General features: G+C 32.7%; 1 protein-coding gene across 15 annotated transcripts in view; it reads left to right on the forward strand.

Moving 5' to 3' along the window:
• Positions 1–19,829, forward strand: part of BBS9 (Bardet-Biedl syndrome 9) — a 432,261-nt gene that overhangs the window by 194,416 nt on the left and 218,016 nt on the right. For 13 of the 15 annotated variants that reach the window (XR_005369689.1, XM_038557299.1, XM_038557304.1 and 10 more), the window contains 4 exons: positions 2,599–2,701; positions 4,259–4,363; positions 6,458–6,472; positions 12,975–13,115. Coding sequence is in view for 14 of the 15 variants with exons in the window: in XM_038557299.1 (XP_038413227.1) it covers positions 2,599–2,701; positions 4,259–4,363; positions 6,458–6,472; positions 12,975–13,115 (364 nt within the window). In the remaining variant the exon portion in view is untranslated. The remainder of the gene's footprint in view (positions 1–2,598; positions 2,702–4,258; positions 4,364–6,457; positions 6,473–12,974; positions 13,116–19,829) is intronic. The other 2 variants (XM_038557303.1, XM_038557305.1) reach the window with 1 other exon arrangement.

Here is a 19,829-nt window from a genome sequence, read left to right on the forward strand (position 1 = left end):
CATATATTTCCAGTGTTTATAAAGTAAAAATTGAGGATTCATTGTTCATTTGCTATGTTTGTTGTATTTATTTGTATCAATAGTTATCCTTTAAAAATTTTACTTTGCAAATCAAAAATTTTGTGTTTAACGTATTTTTTAAATTGTATAGAATACCCACTCATTTATTTTTATTTATTTTTTTAATTATTTATTTATTTATTTATTTATTTATTTATTTATTTATTTATGATAGTCACAGAGAGAGAGAGAGAGAGAGGCAGAGACATAGGCGGAGGGAGAAGCAGGCTCCATGCACCGGGAGCCCGATGTGGGATTCGATCCAGGGTCTCCAAGATCGCGCCCTGGGCCAAAGGCAGGCGCCAAACCACTGCGCTACCCAGGGATCCCCTACCCACTCATTTAAAATGAATGCAAGATACTTACTGAATCTAATTATATGTATATAATGTTTCTGGGCCAATTGTATATTCCTGTATATTGTTTCTTTCTCTGTAGTGTGTGTGTGTGTGTGTGTGTGTATTATATGTATGTATATATTACATATATATATATATATATATATATAAAACATATATTAAGGAATAGGTGATATGTGCCTTTTACTTAAGGGAAATTAAAAAACAACTTTTCTTAAAAAATAAATGTACCCTTGCAGTATGTGAGTTAATAATGAAATGTATCTGTCTCATATACTAGAGTCTAATAAGTAGACTGAAATAGAGTCTAATAAGTAGACTGAAAGTTGCTCTACAGCCATATAAAAAGGAGAGTATTTCTTTTCTTAACTCTGGTAGTACATAGGTATCAATTGGGGAGCTAGAAAAAAAATATCAATGCCTAGAACTGCCCCCAGAGATTGTGATTCAGTTGGTATACCAACCCTACCTGGGTAGTTAACTGTGATAAGTCTGGCTTACCATACCAGCTATATGGATGAATTCATCCAAATGAGACTGTTCAAAGGCTGGGACTTTTAGGACATAAAAGTTCAAAGAAAGAACATGTGTGGTGGAAGTCAGATCTTTAAGCTTTTTCTTTATTATCCTAAAAATGATGCCTCCTAGCACTGTGGCCCCATAAAAATCCATGGGCCTGATGGTTTCTGCTGATGCTTCTCTTTAGGGGGAGGGAGAAAAGTTCTGGCTCTCTCTACCCATACCCATCCTATTTCCCAGTCACATTGTTACTCCAGAGTTCTTAGCTTTTGATTCTAATCAGAGTGGGAGAATTTTCTTAGAGTCACCATGTACGAGCACTGGTTTAGAAATGCAGCCAGCTGAGATATGTGATAGTATTGCCATTCTTTGATATTTTCTAGAATGAGTTCTATCATCTATTTTTGTGTTAAGCCATGGAATAAAATATGGTGCTTTGTTATGTAACTACATTAGTAAATATCCACCTAGTAAGGAAATCTTTAAAGAAAAATTAATTTATGCAGAAGGTGGTATGTAGATACTAGATAAGATAATCCCATTGTCACATCTCTACATCAAAAGAAAATGAACACATATTTCATGATGTAATTATTCATCAGCCACAGGGCAGAGTTTTCCTTTGCTTTTGATAGCTTTATTGGGATATAATTCACATACTGTATAATTTACTCATTTAAAGAGTTCAGTTCAGTAATTTTTACTATATTGCAGAGTTGCAGAACCATCACCACAATTTAATTTTAGAACATTTATGTCCCTCCTAAAAGTAACTTCATGCTCCCTTCCCCCACTTCTACCCTCCACCCCTCCCGCAGTCTCATCCCGTAGCAACTTCTAATCTATTTTCTGTCTCTATAGATTTGCCTATTCTGGACATTTCATATAAATGTAATCATACAGTATGGTTCTTTGTGACTGGCTTCTACCCCTTAGCATAATGTTTTTAAAGTTTGCCCATGTTGTAGCATGTGCCGGTACTTTATTTTTTTTGATTACTGAATACTATTTTGTTGAAAGGATATACCATATTTTGTTTAACTTTTCATCAATTGATGAACATTTGGGTTGTTTCTACTTTGGGCTATTGTAAAGAATGTTGCTATTAAATTTGTGTACAGTTTTTGGGATGGGCATATATTTTTCTCTTGGCATGGAATTGTGAGGTCTTATGGTAAATTTATGTTTAATTTTTTAAGATACTGTTGAACTGTTTTCTTGCATGGCTATTCCATTTTATAATCCCATCAGCAATGTATGAGGCTTCTAGTTTGCTCACATTCTTGCTAACACCTATTTTTGTCTATTCTTTTGACTAAAGCATTTTAGTAGATGTGTAGTAGTATCTCATTGTGGTTTTAATCGCTTCATTGCGATTAAAGATATTGAGCATTTTTTCATGTGCTTGTTTGGCCATTACTGTATCATCTTTGGAGAAAAGTCTGTTCACCTTCTCTGTCCAGTTTATAACTGGGTAGAAGTTACCACTTATCCACTTACCAGTTAATGTACTACTTATGGTATGTGTTATGTTTTGTGACTATTCACTTTTTCTCAGATAATGTTTCCTCATTATTTGCTAGTGATTTTTTACATACTTTTGCTATCCTATTACTTTGGATAAAATATAATTTTCTATTAACAATTTCTGTTTCCTTAGGTCACATTGCAGAATCGACTGGCATTACAAAAAGCCAAATTATCAGTCTATGTGCAACCACCTTTAGTATTGACTTGTGACCAGTTCACCTTTGAATTTATGGGTAAGTGTTCTGTTTTGGCTTAAACTGTTTCATGGTGAGGTTTCCTTTTAATTAAAAGATTTTTTTTGGTTAGTATGTTTATTTCATGACTATATTTCTTGTCTGAATAGTGAGACTGGTATCTTTCTAAAGTCAGTGATTGTGTTTGGTTGATATTTTCCCTCCAAACATCAAGCATGAATGATACTTTTTTAAAAACAGGAACATTTAGTCAATGGTCGTTGAGCTGAAGTAATTACAGATTTTCAAGTGCTTTCCTTAACTAGATGGGCCTGTAATTGTACTTAAATACTATAATTTGGAAAGCTTTCTTTATTGGTATTCTCTAGTGAGCTGTTTATTGACTCAGTTATGTTTGCAGAAAGCATATTGGCTTTGGAGTCTGGCCTGAATTTGAATCCTGGTTCTGACACTTACTCAATGTATAACCTTCAGCAAGCTACTTTAGTAATTACTGGGAACCTTAATTTCTTTTAATTTGTAGAAAGGGGATAATGATATCTGTCTTGCAGGGCTGTTTTGAGACTTTAATTAGAAAGTGATGCTATGTAAGATATCTGTAATAATGCCTAAAATAGTAGAAAGGTTGTAAATGGCAACTCTTAGATTTTTTTGCACAGAATTTCTCATGCCCTACTGTTTACATCGAGTTGTCATTAGTCCTATCAGAATGATTTATGATTTATCTTTCTAGTCTTTTCCTTTCTTTGTTTACTGCTGTTGTTCAGCTAGTGATTCTGTATCTTATTAATGAAGTCAAGAACATATTTCTTTCTTTGCCCTTACTTGAGTGCCTGGCAGATAGGGGGAATTCAATAAAATATTAATTGAAACACTGAATGAATGGTTGAATGGTTGAAGTAACCTTGTATGTGATAACCAGTCATTGGATTCTCACTTTATTTTTTAATGTTTTCACAATACTTCCAATTTGTCTTTCTAAAACATTCTGAACAATTTATTCTTCCACTTCTCCTAAGACTGCCTAATACCAGTTGGAGGTCAAATACACAAATATAGAAAGTTAGGTATAATATGCAAAGTCATTACAGTTACAGATATATCCATATGCAGTTCCCCCTTCCATTTTCCCCTGCAGTCTGATTCTAGCCATGATAAAGTATACTATTCACCATTCCCAAATTCTCTTGCTTTTTTGTGTACATTTTTTTTTTTTTTCTAATCATACTGCCTTTTCATCTGACTAAAGAGAAGCAGTGACATAGAGTATGGGCACCCTTGTTCTGGAGTCAGCCTCAGTTCTATATGAGCTATACGGCCTTGGGCAAGCTCCTTAATCTCTCGATAGTCAGTTTCCTCATGCACAAAAGTTGGGAACAGTAATAGTAAACACCTTGCTGGGTTATTGTGAGAATTAAAGAAATTAATCCATGTAAAATGCTTGGGATAGTAGCTGGCATGTAGTGTGTGCATATAACTTTAACTGTTGTTAATAATAATTTCCCCAAATTTTGTAACTTAATATCACTTTTAACTGTTGTTAATAATAATTGCCCCAAATTTTGTAACTTAATATCACTTTTACATTGCTTATAGCACCAGAGATGAGTAGAACAGTAGCCTTTTCTGTTTATCTGAAAGGGAGTTATACACCACCTGAATTGGAAGGAAATGCTGTTGTCTCATATTCCAGACCATCAGGTAAACTCACAGTTGTTTACAGATTTATAAGCCTAATTACTCCTTTTAAATTGTTGGAGTTATGAGTTAAATGTTTAAGATTGAAAAACGCATGTAAATATGACTAAATGGAAAAATATTCTTTCCTAGTGTTAAATAAAATTGTATATCTAAATTACTTTTATGTGTTATGAATTATTAGAGATTCATCTATTTATCTGATTTCTGCATATAATGTTTGATTCTGTCTTAATTAATAGCAAATATATTTTTATTAACACTAAAAGAATGGTATTAGACTTCACTTATTTGAACCAAGGAGAAAAGCCTAGTCTGAATCAGTGAAAAAGACTATTATGGATTGCTTTAATATAAAGCAGTATTCAGAAGTTTAGACACTATTTTAGTGACTAAATAAAACTCTTTAGTGGGGTACATATTAAAATATTTAAGAACAGACTTATAAAATTTGACCTGTAGTTTGTCAAGGAACTCATTTTAAATTGAAAAAGTTATCTTCAGTTGAGATTCAGTTAGTATAAATTTCATCTTTGGTCAAATTTTATAGTGTGTTTTTCCCTGTGCAGTGGATTTTTCATATTAACTGTTTGACAGCTTGTTTATTGGTAGGATATGATTAATTAGTCATTGCTTTTTAAAAAATGTTTTAACATAGTGTAACTGATAATAGCATGTTTTAGCATTTGCATTTTTTAAACATTTCTTATAGTTTTTTTTAGTTCTAAAAGTTTTAGAGATGCATCAATTATCTTTTTCTTCTCTATTGATGTCCGCTTTGCTTATTTAGCAATGTTTTAAAATAATTATAGTTTAAAAAAATAATTATAGTTTTAATTTTGTCTAAGTGAATTTTCTGGCTTATGCAGTGACAACTTTATATTCTGAAGTGATTTTATAACTTTGATACATGTTTTCAAAATCTATTCTGCTTTGTAAGTTATTTTGCTTTAAGTTGTTAAAAAATTCATTATTAGTCAAAGTTGACCACTTTAATCATTTATTGTATTTTCAAAATTTGGGGTTATGTAAATATTTTATGTATAAATGACTTTGAGAAAGCTGGCTTCATTAAGAAATATAAAACTTCCAGAAAGGCATCAAAGAGTGATAGACTTTTTTAGTTGGACATTTCTGGAAAGGACATTAAAAGTTTTAAAATTATTTTAATTTTGAGTTGTGAAATAAAAAAGAAATATTTGGCTAAAATCTCTAGATCATTTATCATTAATTGAACATCTCACTAATAATGGAATTTTTACACTTTTTAATCCTTGTTACAGTTCAAATATGTATTGTAGACACTGTTGACACCTTAATTCAACTAAATATTTAATTTGTTTTCAGGGAAAGGAGTGACACTAGTTGAAAATGATTTAAAGTAGAGAAATGGGTTGTGTAGGTGGATAAAATGCTTTACAAATACATTATAAAGTAGTAAAATCAGTTTGTGAGCTTATGGTTACACATATCATTTTTAACGATTAGACTTTTCTATAGACAGAATTTAAAAGATTATAAATTATTGCTAAACCAAAGAGCATAGCATTAATTAGTTGAAAGTTAATTAGAGATTAAAATGTAAAAAAAGTTTATAAAAGTAAAAGAATACCAAGACAAGCCAAAAACAAAAACCAAAAGACATTAGTCCACAGTGTACCTATTGACTGAAATGATAATATAAGTGAGAGAAACTAGAAATATTGTGTATTTGGCCTTGCACTCAAATTTTTTCCAACAATTCTTTAATCCTCTTGATGTCATTTATGTATTGAGTCTGGTTTGCTCTTTGTCTAGATCATATACCTTATCTCTGTTTGTGTGTGTTTGTGTGTTTCCACATTTACACCAGAGTACAAGCTGCGTGGACTTCTGAGAATGGATTTGTAGATATATTGTTAGATTTCATGTTATACTCTTCAGTTGTGAATTGACTTATTTATGTTGGGGGGCCATTTAAATCATCTAAGAGAACCTTGAAAATTTCAATGTATATTTTTAAGCAAATGTGTATTAAGTTTGTACTGTAATTTGGCCACAAATAAATTGTTACATTCTTTCTCCCCTGCCCTTTTCTGCATCGCCTCTGGTGGATAGATCGAAATCCTGATGGTAAGTGAAAAGAATTTAGAACAAAATGAATTTCAGAACTGAAAATTGGTCAGTGAATTGAACTGGTATTATACCATGAACGAACTATTTTTACAGACTGCTGTTTTAACTATAGAAACCTGTTTAGGATGATTCAGTGCCTTTATCTGGCTATGGAGAGGATCAGAAATGTTTCCTCTTGTAGAGACTTGTCATTTGTTATTAGTTGTTTCAGAGTTCTGAGAAAGAATAAAGCTCCATGACTTTTTTGGAAAAAAAAAAAAATCAGAAGTGTCATTGACCACTTATAAGTAAGTCATTGGTGATTTACTTATATGCTCTATCTTATTTTACTTAAAGGAAGAATAAGGAAAAAATGGTGTTCGTCACTGAATTCTAATTGTTTTATTTTTCTTTCTTTCTATTTTTAATTGATTGAGGGATGGGATAAAGCGGTCAAGGTGTAAACAAGGGTATAAGGAAAGGATAGGCCATGTGGGGTCTTTTTGATCATGTTTGTGATTTTGTTTTTGTTTTTGTTTTTTTTAAAGATTTTATTTATTTATTCGAGAGAGAGAGAGAGAGAGAGCGAGAGAGAGAGATATTGAGAGATTGAGGGGCAGAGACACAGGCAGAGGGAGAAGCAGGCTCCACGCGGGGATCCCGACATGGGACTCGATCCCAGGTCTCCAGGATCACTCCCTGGGCTGAAGGCGGCGCTAAATCGCTGAGCCACCCAGGCTGCCCATGTTTGTGATTTTGGTGTGTATTCTGTGATCAAAGGGCAGCCACTAAATGGTTTTAAGTATGTCATGAAGTGCATGGATGTGAACATGCACACACACATGCTTTTGCCCCTGTATATGACAGGAATAGATTTGTGTTTTGGAAAGATCACTCTCATTGCAGTGTGAAGAACTGGTTTTGAAGGAAAGCCAAATTACACGTCAGATGGGCAGCTGGAGGTTATGGCAGTGGAGTGGAGGAGAGGCAATAGAGATGGGGCTGAGACCTATTTAGGCTTCAGCTCATTAGTAATGAGCACACCTATTGCACAGGTCTTGAGATCTGAGTATCATCTCTAGTAAAAGGGATCAGGGTTCTTAGAGAAAAGGCTGTTTCCAGGTCTGGAGAAGGGAAAATAAGAGAGCCTATCCTATATTGTTGGGTCAGAAAGCAAAGAAGTGGTTAAGAAATGATAGTACATCAAAATGATTCAGAAGCCAGTGAAGGAGTTTCCACTGGCTAGATATGGGACATTTTGAGCATCAAAATCATAATAGTAATGTATTATAATATGCTGAAGACAAATAGAATCTGTGAGTATAGTCATATAAAACGGTATGTATAGAGGGAAAACTCTACAAGAGGATGTCAGCTAATAAATGTAGAATGAGTAATAGAATTAGAGAATCATTATTTTGCAAAACCTGTGCAATAGTTAGTTCAGGCAAGATTTGTCAGTGGACACTAAATTCATTGGAATAATAGAATATTCCATCTCAAAACATACTCCATAGATTACTTTTTAATTGCAAAGAGAACACAATTTCTTTACAGGATTGTTTTTGTAATACTACTGTAATCAAACGATCAATCGATCAATGTTAGCATCATTATCAGAATACTGACATTATATACTTTCTGTACTGATGTGCATATCTTTTGAGACATACAAATTGTCTTTTATAAATGTCTGTTATGTTTTCTAAATTGTCTGTTTTCTGTATGTCCAAATAGATCCACTGCTTTCTCTGGTCAGAACACCATCAATACTTATTCTGTGGGCTTATTTCTTATCTTGTTTAAAATTTGTGGGGCAATGTCATCAAAGTTCTCATCCCTTAAACTTGCCTGGGTCAATGATGACTGTTACCAATTGTATTTTTCCCAAATCCGTTATTTATGACTCTGCTGAAATACCTATCATAATATGAATTTTGTTAAGTTTGTTCCTTAGGTTTCCCTAGTAGACTTTGGGCTCTTTGAGAGGAGGGTTCAAGTATTCATTGTTGAATTGTGCAATATCTGGGTAGATGACAGGCACTTAGAGTATATCCTGCTTCGATTATTTTTCCTCCCAGACACAGACTTAAGTGGTGGTTTATCTCTGCTTATTAGATATTTTAAGATAAATATTAGATGACAATATTAATTAGTAATAAATAAAATACTTAAAAACAATGACAGTAATTTACTCATCCAGTTTTGGTAATGCCAACCACCTGAGTTGCATTGTATCTGGGAGGTGAAAATATATTCATATGAGAAACATTTTAATAGGAGTTAAGTGTTTAGCTTAATAACATGAAATATACTTGTCAAATTAGGATTTGGGTTATTAAAAATGACTATTAATAATGAATGTTTACATTTTACTTGGCAAGATTGATCTAGCTGGTAAGATTTTATACTGACTTTTGTAAAATACCATATTATTTAAATGATTTAACTTCAAAAAAATTAGTAAAGGTTATCATTGAAAGGAATTTACTCCTTCTTACTGTAAATTCAGCCCAAACCAAGAGAAAAAAATCACAATACATGGAAATTTTAGTATTTCAATACAAAGCTAATAATCTCTTATGATATATTTTAAAATTATAATTATGCTTTAGAGAGTAGAGTTGAAATATTCAGCTTCATCTAGTTGCAAGGTTGCATAATATGTTGCCACTTAGATCTTAACTTACACACAAAGCTTCAAATTTCAAAGACTGGTCCATTTTATTGGCCTGATCTGTTCAGGCTCTTTGCAGATAAGCAGTCCTGCTTTTACATATGGAAAAAGAGAAGCAAAGGAGATTTTATGTTGTCCCATAAGAGTTAGTCTCCATTATGTCTGCATTAAAGTTACATGACATGGGCAGTGTAAAACATGACTGCAGATGGGGCACAGTACGTAGCCAGACATAACAGGAAGGGATCAAGGAAGTTCTGGCTCCCAGACATTGCTACTGCTTTGGGGTTCCTTGTTTTCAATATGAAATGACTCTAGCAGGCCCCTGGAAAGAGTTCTGAAGGCATTATATAGATGTGTAATATATATAGTTATTCTACTCTGATATATATGTTCTTTTTTACCTTTTTTTCCCCCAAAGCACATTTTGGCATCCCTCTTGACAGGGATACTAGGCTCCTGGGTGTGCCAGGTGTAATTAGAATTCTCTTCTTGGAGAAATTGTTCTGTCAAGAGTGGTTTTGATGTGAATTTTCTCTCTAAGTGTTAAATAATTTTGTGATTAATTGCACCAGAGTAGTTGCGACTATTCATTTCCTCTGTTAGGCTAGAAAGGGAAGTGTCTGAAGGAGAGGTGATTATATTTGATAAAAAACTGCAGAACAAAGTCAGTCTGATGAATGAGTAGGCCAATATTTGAGTATTAATAAATGACCTTTTTTTTCTCCTCAGTAATAACACTCAGAAAGTTATTTGAATGAGCCAGATATAGAGACTGTTTTGCCAACTACATAGAGAAAATATCACTGATGGTAGGAAAAATTGGGACCAATTAGACTTTCAAGTAAATTGAAAGCTATTGTAGTAGAAAATTTGAAAATTAAATACATGTAATTCTTTCCTTCCTTATTATAGGCACATACATGCATGTATTCACACATACCTCTCTACCTCTGGCTTCAGGTTTTTAGATGCAATCACAGCCTGAAGAGTAAATTGGTAGCTAAATTTACATTTCAGGCTTTTCAAGAAAATGTAAAGCTCAATAAAAATGTGTCTCTGATAAACCCCTTTAAATAGTGGAGATTGTATTTTAAAAGACTGGGGTTTTAATTTAATGGGAAGTAGTATTAAATACTGGCATTGTAGTTTTTCTTCTTGAAGAAATGGTTTCCTTAAACTGGTTTCTAAAGGATTTCATATTCTTTTTTCTCCAATGGTAAAACTTTTTAAGCTGCTAGCATATAAAAAAATAGCCATAAAAAAGCTGCTAGCATATAAAAAAATAGCCATAATCATTTTATTAAGTATAAGTGTCATCATTTTTCAAAATAATGTTTTCCAAATGTCCTATGAAACATGTTTACAGTACCTGGAGAGAAAAGAAATTCTGGAGGGTTTCTACAAATCTTAGCAACTGCTGACCATTGCCCTAGTGTGTGATACTGTCATTAACTGACCTGAGTTGTGAATTGAGTTATACTGTATTTCCCTTCTTGCATTCATTAGTTCTTGCTATCCATTTGTTTCAGTTTCTGAAAACCTACATATACCACAAGTTTCTTAGCTCTAGGTTCTTGGAGATTTAGGATAATAATCTTCAAATATATAGACTCAGTAACATAAGGCCAGTGTTGTTGATTGTGATTATTATTATTTTTTTTACCACCAACTCAAGCATTATCTATCTGATCCAAGTGAAGTAGAGCCACAGTTTTTAGCAATATAGTTTTATTTATTTTAAAAATATTTTGTTTATTTGTTCATGAGAGACACACAGAGAGAGGCAGAGACATAGGCAGAGGGAGAAGCAGGCTCCCTGCAGGGAGCCTGATGTGGGACTTGATCCTGGGACCTTGGATCATGCCCTGGGCCAAAGGCAGACGCTCAACCGCTGAGCCATCCAGGCGTCCCAGCAGTATAGTTTTAGAAGGACATTTACAGTCAGATTTTGTTTGAACACTTAGCTTAGACTTTGGTTGAAAGTGTATCAAAGGTAGCTTCTCTGTGCATTTACAGAATTGTCAAAAGATGAAGGATTTTTTTCCATTACTACATTCATTAAAAATGAAGGACATGGAAAAAGGTTTTAGTTTCCTTGTTCTTTCCAGGCTGCATCTATTAATTGAGACTGTAATTTATATATTGTAGAGGAAACATATTAGTAGGTATATTTCCATAATTTGGGGATATATAAACTATATGAAGTTAGAAAAAAATAATGCTTTGCAATATTTTTTATGGTGATATTGATCGTTGTGGTTTGGACAGTAGCTTAGATCATGTTACCATAATATTTTGAATCAAAACATTTCATCATTGTAAAGTACAAATACACATGCCTCTAAAACCTCACAGAATGTCAGGGAATAATGTCTTGGGACTTTTCTAAAGAGACACCAGTTATAATTTGTATCTAGGTTTCAAGGAGAAGTGAATTTAACATCTGTTGGTTATGAGCAAAAAAATGAGCTATGTAAAATTTAATGGATAATAGATTATGTTGAAGAGAATCACAAATATGCTCCACATGCTCTGAAAAAGTATTTAATTGACCTCATATATCAATATACTTGCCATTGTTGATGATCACTCATTATCCTAGTGAATAAGTACTTCTGGAAAGTGTACTTCCAGCTTGGATATCGAGTAAGCTGTACAATTCCAATTGGCATTAACAGAATATATCACTAATTCTAGGGATCCTGCTTTGGGATATGTCCCCAAACTTTAGCTGCTTCTGCTTTTGCTATCTTTAAGTTGCTCACTGACTTCACTATAAAGAAATAAAGGGTTTTAACTATAATGATTAATAAATGTCAATTAGATTAAGAAAAAAAAAGAAATAAGGGAATTAATGTGTGGATATATCAAATAGAGTAGAATATTTTAAGTTTTTCATTTCTCTACAACAATATACTAAGGTAGAGGTTTCAATATATTACCTTTTATCTTACCAATTAAAGGTGGAATCCTAGAATAAAAAGAGAGAAAACTAAAGTTGTAGAATTGCTTTTCTAGATTTATAAGTAGAGAACTTAATTTGCTTTGGTTTCAATTTCATTCTTTGTAAAAATATTGAAAGGAATGATCTTAAAAACTTTTAATTTTGACATAAAACTCTTCATTGTTATTTATTTACCTATTTGAATATGCCTGTAAATGTACTGAAACAATTCATTTGAATGACCATTTGATACTTTCAAAATGTCACTTAGCAGGGATATGTAAAGTTTAATGCATTGAGAAAAATTTAATTTATATGAAACTAATTTCTTAATATGGAAATAATGTGAAATTCAGTAAACTTCACTAGAGCAAATTCTGCTTTTGTACTTATAATTTATTGTAGATTTTTAATTGTAATTTGAATCTTCAATAAGTAAAAATAGCTAAAGATTTAAATTTTTTGGTGGTAGAAAAAAATATTAGATAAAGTCATATAACATCTTCCTGATACAGATTTGCTCATTTAGCTGATAGTCTTGGATTGAGGGTAGAACTATTAAGGTCTTAGTTTAAAAGGCAGTTCAGTAATTGAGTATAAAACTAAATATACTGTTTTGTGTAGTGTTCAACTGTGATGATTTTTAAAATATGCTGTTAGAGTAAAGCCTACACTCTTTTTTTTAGGATTTTATTTTTGTCTTGAACTCTTTGGCAATAATTTTAAAAATGTATTATAATAATACTTTATAGTTTTTTCAGTTATGCTAAATGAAATGGACAGGAGCAAACTTTTAAACTAAGATGTATTGCTACTCAAACTGTTAATAGAGTTCAGTTTTTTGGTCAAATTTTCTGTCAAATCTATGAATCTACATTTTTCTCTTTTTATTTCAGGCATTCCTCGGGTTATCCAATGTAAATTTAGACTTCCTCTGAAATTAATCTGTCTACCAGGTCAGCCTTCAAAAACTGCAAGCCACAAACTAACTATTGATACCAACAAATCTCCAGTTAGTCTTCTCAGTCTCTTTCCAGGTAGGACTTTTGAAGTAACATGCCTGTAACATCAGAAATGTTAAGAATTCAGAATGGAATCCTTCATCAGCAGGTAATGATAGGGTAATTATCAGATAATTGTTAAGTCAGAATATAAAAATGCCTCAAAGATTTTTCTCTCTTGTTTGCCTGTTCAAAGGCAAATAGCTTATATCAACAAGGTAATAAGGTATACCTTTTAAGTTTGATTAAAATTATTATAATCATTATTTTGCTTCAGTATTCAGAAATGAAAACATCAAATGTTTCTTTTTAGACTGGAATTTTTTGCTTGGAATGTAAATATTTATTATTCATCTTTATTTTAGGTTTTTGACTATGTACCTTTTTAAAGTATATTCTATGCCCATAAAAAGTAATCTTATAAGTAGATGCTCTTTGTGGTTTTGCTTTCTCCATCAGCTGGAGGGGGCGATTGTTCAGTTCTCTGGCTCTGATCCTTTAGAAAGGGCTTTGTATATAAAGCTTGAATATCACAGTGAATTTGGGGGTAATTTGTGAAGGTGTGACTTTCTCCAGGTGTCAGCTTTTCTTTCTGAGTAGCTTAGAAAAGAGAGGTGTTGATTGGATAAGACATCTTTAGTAGCCAGGTTTCTAATGTGTAGCATCTATTAACTTTACTGTGTTGGGGTGGAATTAAAAAAAAAATCTTGGAATTAAATCAGCCTTTTTAAATCCCTCATTAAAAATTGGCACTGTTGACTATGATATGCATCCTCATTCTGGCATTAGTGGATAGGATTTAGAATACAAAGAGTATTTTCCACAAGGTTTAGAAATTTATGGTAAGTCAACTTTTGTGTTATTAACTACTTAAAGTGCTTAAAATTTATTTTTCATTAATTTGAAGTGTTTAAAAAGCTTTATTTATATCTAGCTCAATGAAAAATCTCCGAAGTTAAATAATCTTTATTACAATTAATCTGTTCTTTAGTTTTAATTGAATTTGGATACACACACACACATTGTTAGCAATGTTTTGTAATGTTTGGTGTCTTTATCTTTTCCCTTCCCTTTTCTTTTTTTCTCAGTTTTCTCAGAAAACATCTGGGTTATAAAAAAGGCAGAAAGAGTCACTATCCTTACAACATCTTATGCAAATGTATTAGTTCCTTGGGTCCCCTATACTGTCCTGGGAATATTTGGAAATTGCATGTTGGACTCTGAGTTTATTGGTACCTTTGAAAAATGTTTAAGACCCTGGCTTCTGAGTTGGTGATCTTTACTGTGGGTGGATGAAAACCCACAGAGATTGAATAAAAATGGATGCTTTTAACCAGAGAGGTAATCTCTGTAAGATATAGATTAGATGGGAAGAACTAAGGAAAGCTTAGATAACTCATCCATTTTCCTACTGATTTTGGGCTAATTGTTTTAATGTCACAGATATTTTAGGCTTAGCAGCATATATTTGCTTCTTACTCACTTAATAAATGGGACTCAATGACAAGTTTTAGAAAAATTTCCCCAAGATCCAATGTGTATGATTTAGCAGGTTCTATTTTGGAGTTCTTGGATGTGTATTCATATTGGACATGATGGAATCCTGTAATTATTTAAAATAAGTATTCTTGGTACTTTTTCACCTTTTACTTCTTGAGATTGCTTTTCCCTCTTGATGTATATAAAACTTTGTATGTTGATGTCAAGTAAACTTGCTATTGCAAATTATTTTTTAACTGAAGTAAACAAAATTGATGATCTTCATAGAGAAAAAAATAAAGCTAGCTGTAAGCTACATCTCTTCCTATTTATTTATTTCAGTTCTTTGTTCTGAGAAAATATAGGTGTATTTAAAATAACTTTTAATTTTTCTTATTACAAAAGAAATGTGAAATTTGAAAATGGACAACCAAAAGGAAAAACAAAAATTCCTGGTAATTCTACCATCCAGCAATATCTGCTTATGTTCATTACATTTTCCTAATCATTATAAAAAATATCTTTCATTACCCCCAAAGGATTTTACTTTGCATAATGCTGTGAAGTGTCTTTCTATATAATTAGATATTTTATTATATGATTTTAAGGATTGCATAGTATCCTATCATAAATCCATGCTATAAGGTCATTTGGCCGGCATTATGGTTTTTTTTTTTTCAGCATTATTTTTTTGACATAAATATTATTTTCAGTTTGTTAATATTGTAAATATATTGTAGCAGTACTTCTCCAAATTTATTATTATTTCTTTGATGAATATCTAAAAGTGGAATTATAGAGTGAAATAAAGGATAAGAGTATTTTAAAAGCTTTTGAAAATATGTCAAACTGACTAAGCAAAGGGCCCTATCAGTTACCCTATCAGCAGTATTCAAATAGAGGTATCTAGTACCCCAAATCCTTGCCTTTAGAGAATATTATAATTATAAAAAGCTTTAATATGCTTAATGGCTATATATTTACTTATGTATATATAGATATCTGGAGTGCTATTGGCTAAATGTTTCTTAAGTACTAAAGATACAGATATAGGGCAGCCCCAGTGGCGCAGCGGTTTAGCGCTGCCTGCAGCCCAGGGCGTGATCTGGAGACCCTGGATCGAGTCCCACGTCAGGCTCTCTGCATGGAGCCTGCCTCTCCCTCTGCCTGTGTCTCTGCCTCTCTCTCTGCATCTCTATGAATAAATAAATAAAATCTTAAAAAAAATAAAGATACAGATATAATACATACATATATATGTATGTATATGTATGTGTTTGTTTATATAGATATATATTCTTCCCGCCCTCCATATAAAGTGAGGTCCAGAAATGGGCAGTGGAATCTGGTGTAGTGGTTTATGAATGTTATCAAAGACCCGCTTTTTTCTTTCTTTGCACTGTGCCTTTTCTAGTGTGTTGATTGGCCCATGACCATAAACTGCTTCCAATTCAGTCATCATAACTGATTACAAGTTATGAGGTAAAGAAAAGAGACAGCTATAACAATGACTATAACTTTTATCAGAAAGGCATGTTTCCATAATCTTAGGAAATTTCTACTGGGGTCTCAATAGCCACAATAGTGTTGCATAGCCTCCTGTAGCTGTAAAGGAGACTGGGAACTAATAGACAGGGACTAAGGGAAAAGGGGAATAGATGTTAAATTAGCTGACATTCAGAATATGCTGTGATACCAGTAATTTTACACAAGAACTTTACTTACATGGAATAACAAATAGCATGCCATTTATGCTACTCAAATATATGGTTATCTTTCTTTGTTAATAAATTTATATTTTAATGATACACAATATTCCTTTGTTTGGAGGTACCATGTATATAATTTTTTTTAAATTTTGTACTTCTCCGTTTCTCTATAGAGATTCTTTGAAGACAAATGACTGAGTTAGAGTATGCATACTTGAAAACTTTATTTAGATGCCATCCTTCCTTCCAGTATAACCATATCAGGTTATGTGATCAATATCATGGTTCATACTAAGGGTGTAGCAGATGGATTTTAGAAATTTTTGACATAGTTGGGTGAAAAATGACATTTGCATTTCTAAATTAAACAGACATTTTGTAATTTTCATTAACTACTTGTATTTTTTTTACTTTTATTCTTTTTTAACATATAAGGTTTACATTTATACATAGTAAAATTTAAGATTTAATTATGTTAATTGCTTTCTTTATAGTTTCAAGTATTGTGTTGTGCTTAGAATGGCCCCTATTTATTAAGATTAAAAGATACTTAGTTATATTTTCTTCTGGTACATTTTAATATACTATTTAATTCTCAAACATATCTCTAGTATATATTTTTTGCTTAAAAAATAAAAACTGGGGCACCTAGGTGGCTCAGTGGTTGAGTGTCTGCCTTTGGCTCAGGTTATGATCCTAGGGTCCTAGAATTGAGTCCTATGTCGAGCTCCCCATAGGGAACCTGCTTCTCCCTCTGCCTGTGTCTCTGCCTCTCTCTCTCTCTGTCTCTCATGAATAAATAAATAAAATCTAAAAAAACCCCAAACTTTATTGGGGGGTATCTAGGTGGCTCAGTTGGTTAAGTGACTCTTGGTTTTGGCTCAGCCCACCTGGGGCTCCACTCTGAAGTCTGCTTAAGATTCTTTCCTGTTCCCTTTCCCTCTCCCTTTGCTCTTACCCGCTCCCCCCTTGCACTCAGTCTCTCTCTCAACTACATAAATAAATAAAATCTTTAAAAAGAACTTTATTGGATTATAACTTCTATACAAATGTTTAAAGTATACAGTTTGATAAGTTTGGATGTTTGTATGTACCTGTGAAACCATATTCACAGTTACAGTGCTGAAAATATCCATCACCTCAAAAAGTTTTCTTTTACTTCTTTATAACCCCTTAACCTTCATTCCCAGGCAACCACTGGTTTGCTTTTTGTCACTATAGATTGTTTTGCATTTTCTGGAATTTTATAAGATGGAATTATTCAGCATGTACTCATTTTTTGTCTGCTTTCTCAGTCATTTATCAGATTAAATGAATTGCAGATATTTTCTCCAAGTTTGTGAGACATCCTTTCATTCTTGTAATAGTGTCTTTGGAAGAGCAGAAGTTCTTCATTTTAATAAAGCCTAATTTATCAATTTTTTTCTTTTATAAATCTTGATTCTAAGATTGTATCTAAGAAATCTTTCCCTAACTCAATTGTACAAAATTTTTCTTGTATGTTTTTGTCTAGGAGTTTTCTAAATTTACATTTAGATCTCTTTTTCATTTTGAGTTGGTATTTATGTATGGTGTGAGATATGGATAAAATTCTTATTTTTGCATATGAGCATCTAATATTCCAGCACTACTTTGGAAAGGACTATCCTTTTTCAGTGGATTGCCTTTGCAACTTTGTTGAAAATCATCTGACTATGTATAATAGGGCTATATAAGTCATCTGAAAAACTATATGTATTTCTACTCTCTTCAGTTTATTCCATTGATCTGTTTGTCTTAGCCCACTAGTATTGCTATATATCAATAGCATAATGTCTTAATTACTATCAATATGTGTATCCAGAAGTCAGGGAGTATAATTTTTTCAACTTCATTCTTCAATTTTCAGTGTTCTCTTGGATATTCTAGATCCTTTGCATTTTCATATGAATCTTAGAATCCATTTACCAGTTTTTAAAAAAATTCCTGTTGGGATTTTGATTGGAATTGGGATTGCATTAAGTCTGTTGATCAATTTGGGGAGAAAGAGCATTTAACAATATTGGGCATGGCAAAATTTACTCTTTTATTCTAGTTTCTTAGGATGAAAGTAGAGACCTTCCATTTATTTAGGGCTTATTTCATTTTTCTCAGTGAGGGTTTCTAGTTTTCAATGTACAGGTCATAGAAATCTTTTGTCAGATTTATCCCTAAGTATTTAATATATTTTGATGCTATTCCAAATTATATTGTTTTATTTCAGTTTCAAATAGTGCTTTTCTAGTACAGGCATACCTCATTTTATTGTGCTTTGAATTATTGCGCTTTGCAGATATTGCCTTTTTTACAAACTGAAAGTTTGTGGCAACCGTGGGTCAAGCAGGTCTATTGGCACTATTTTTCCAACAGTATTTACACACTTCATGTCTCTGTGTCACATTTTGGTGAATGAAAATTTTTATTATTATATTTATTATGATGATGTATGATCAGTGATCTTTGATGTTACTATTATAGTAACCATGAACCACACCTATATAAGATAGTAAACTTAATTGATAAATGTTGTGTGTGTTCTGACTGGCCATTCCCCCGTCTCTGTGTCTTTCCTCAGGTCTACCTATTTCATGAGACATAGCAGCATTTAAATTAGGAGTTTTAATAACCCTACAATGGCCTCTACATGTTCAAGTGAAAGAGTCTCATGTCTCTCACTTTAAACCAAAAATCAGAAATGATTAAGCTTAAGGAGGAAGGCAGTCACAAAAGCAGAGATAGGTCAAAAGCTAGGCCTTTTGCACCAAATGGGTAGCTACGTTGTGAATGCAAAGGAAAAGTTCTTGAAGAAAAATTAAAAGTCTACTTCAGTAAATACATGAATGATAAGAAAGTGAAACATCTTTATTGCTGGTATGGAGAAACTTTGAGTGGTCTGGATAGAGGATCAAACCAGCTATAACATTCCCGTAAGCCAAAACTTAATCTGGGGCAAGTTAACCCTCTTCCATTCTATGAAGGCTGAGAGAGATGAGGGGCAGCAGAAGAAAAGTTTGATTTAGCAGAGGTTAGTTCATGAGATTTAAGGAAAGAAGTCATCTCCATAATATATATGTGCAAAGTGGAAGCAGCAAGGGCTGATGTAGAACTGCAGCAAGTTTTCCAGAAGAACTAGCAAAGATAATTAATAAAGGGGGCTATACTAAACAAGTGATTTTCAGTGTAGATGAGACAGCCTTCTATTGGACAAAGATGTCATCTAGGACTTTTATAGCTAGAGAGGAGAAGTCAGTGCCTGGCTTCAAAGTTTCATAAGACAGGCTGACTCTTGTTCGGGGCTAATGCACCTAGTGATTAAGTTGAAGCCAGTGTTTACTTACTGTTCCAAAGATCCTAGGACCCTTAAGAATTCTGCTAAGTCTACTGTACCTGTGTTCTATGCATGGAACAAAAAAGCCTGGATGACAGCACATCTCTTTACAACATGGTTAACTTAATATTTTAAGCCCACTGTTGAGAACTACTGCTCAGAAAAAAATTCCTTTGAAAAAATATTACTGCTTATTAACAGTGCACCTGGTCACCT

Source organism: Canis lupus, chromosome 14 (genome assembly GCF_011100685.1).
Source record: "Canis lupus familiaris isolate Mischka breed German Shepherd chromosome 14, alternate assembly UU_Cfam_GSD_1.0, whole genome shotgun sequence".
Classification (NCBI taxonomy): domain Eukaryota; kingdom Metazoa; phylum Chordata; class Mammalia; order Carnivora; family Canidae; genus Canis; species Canis lupus.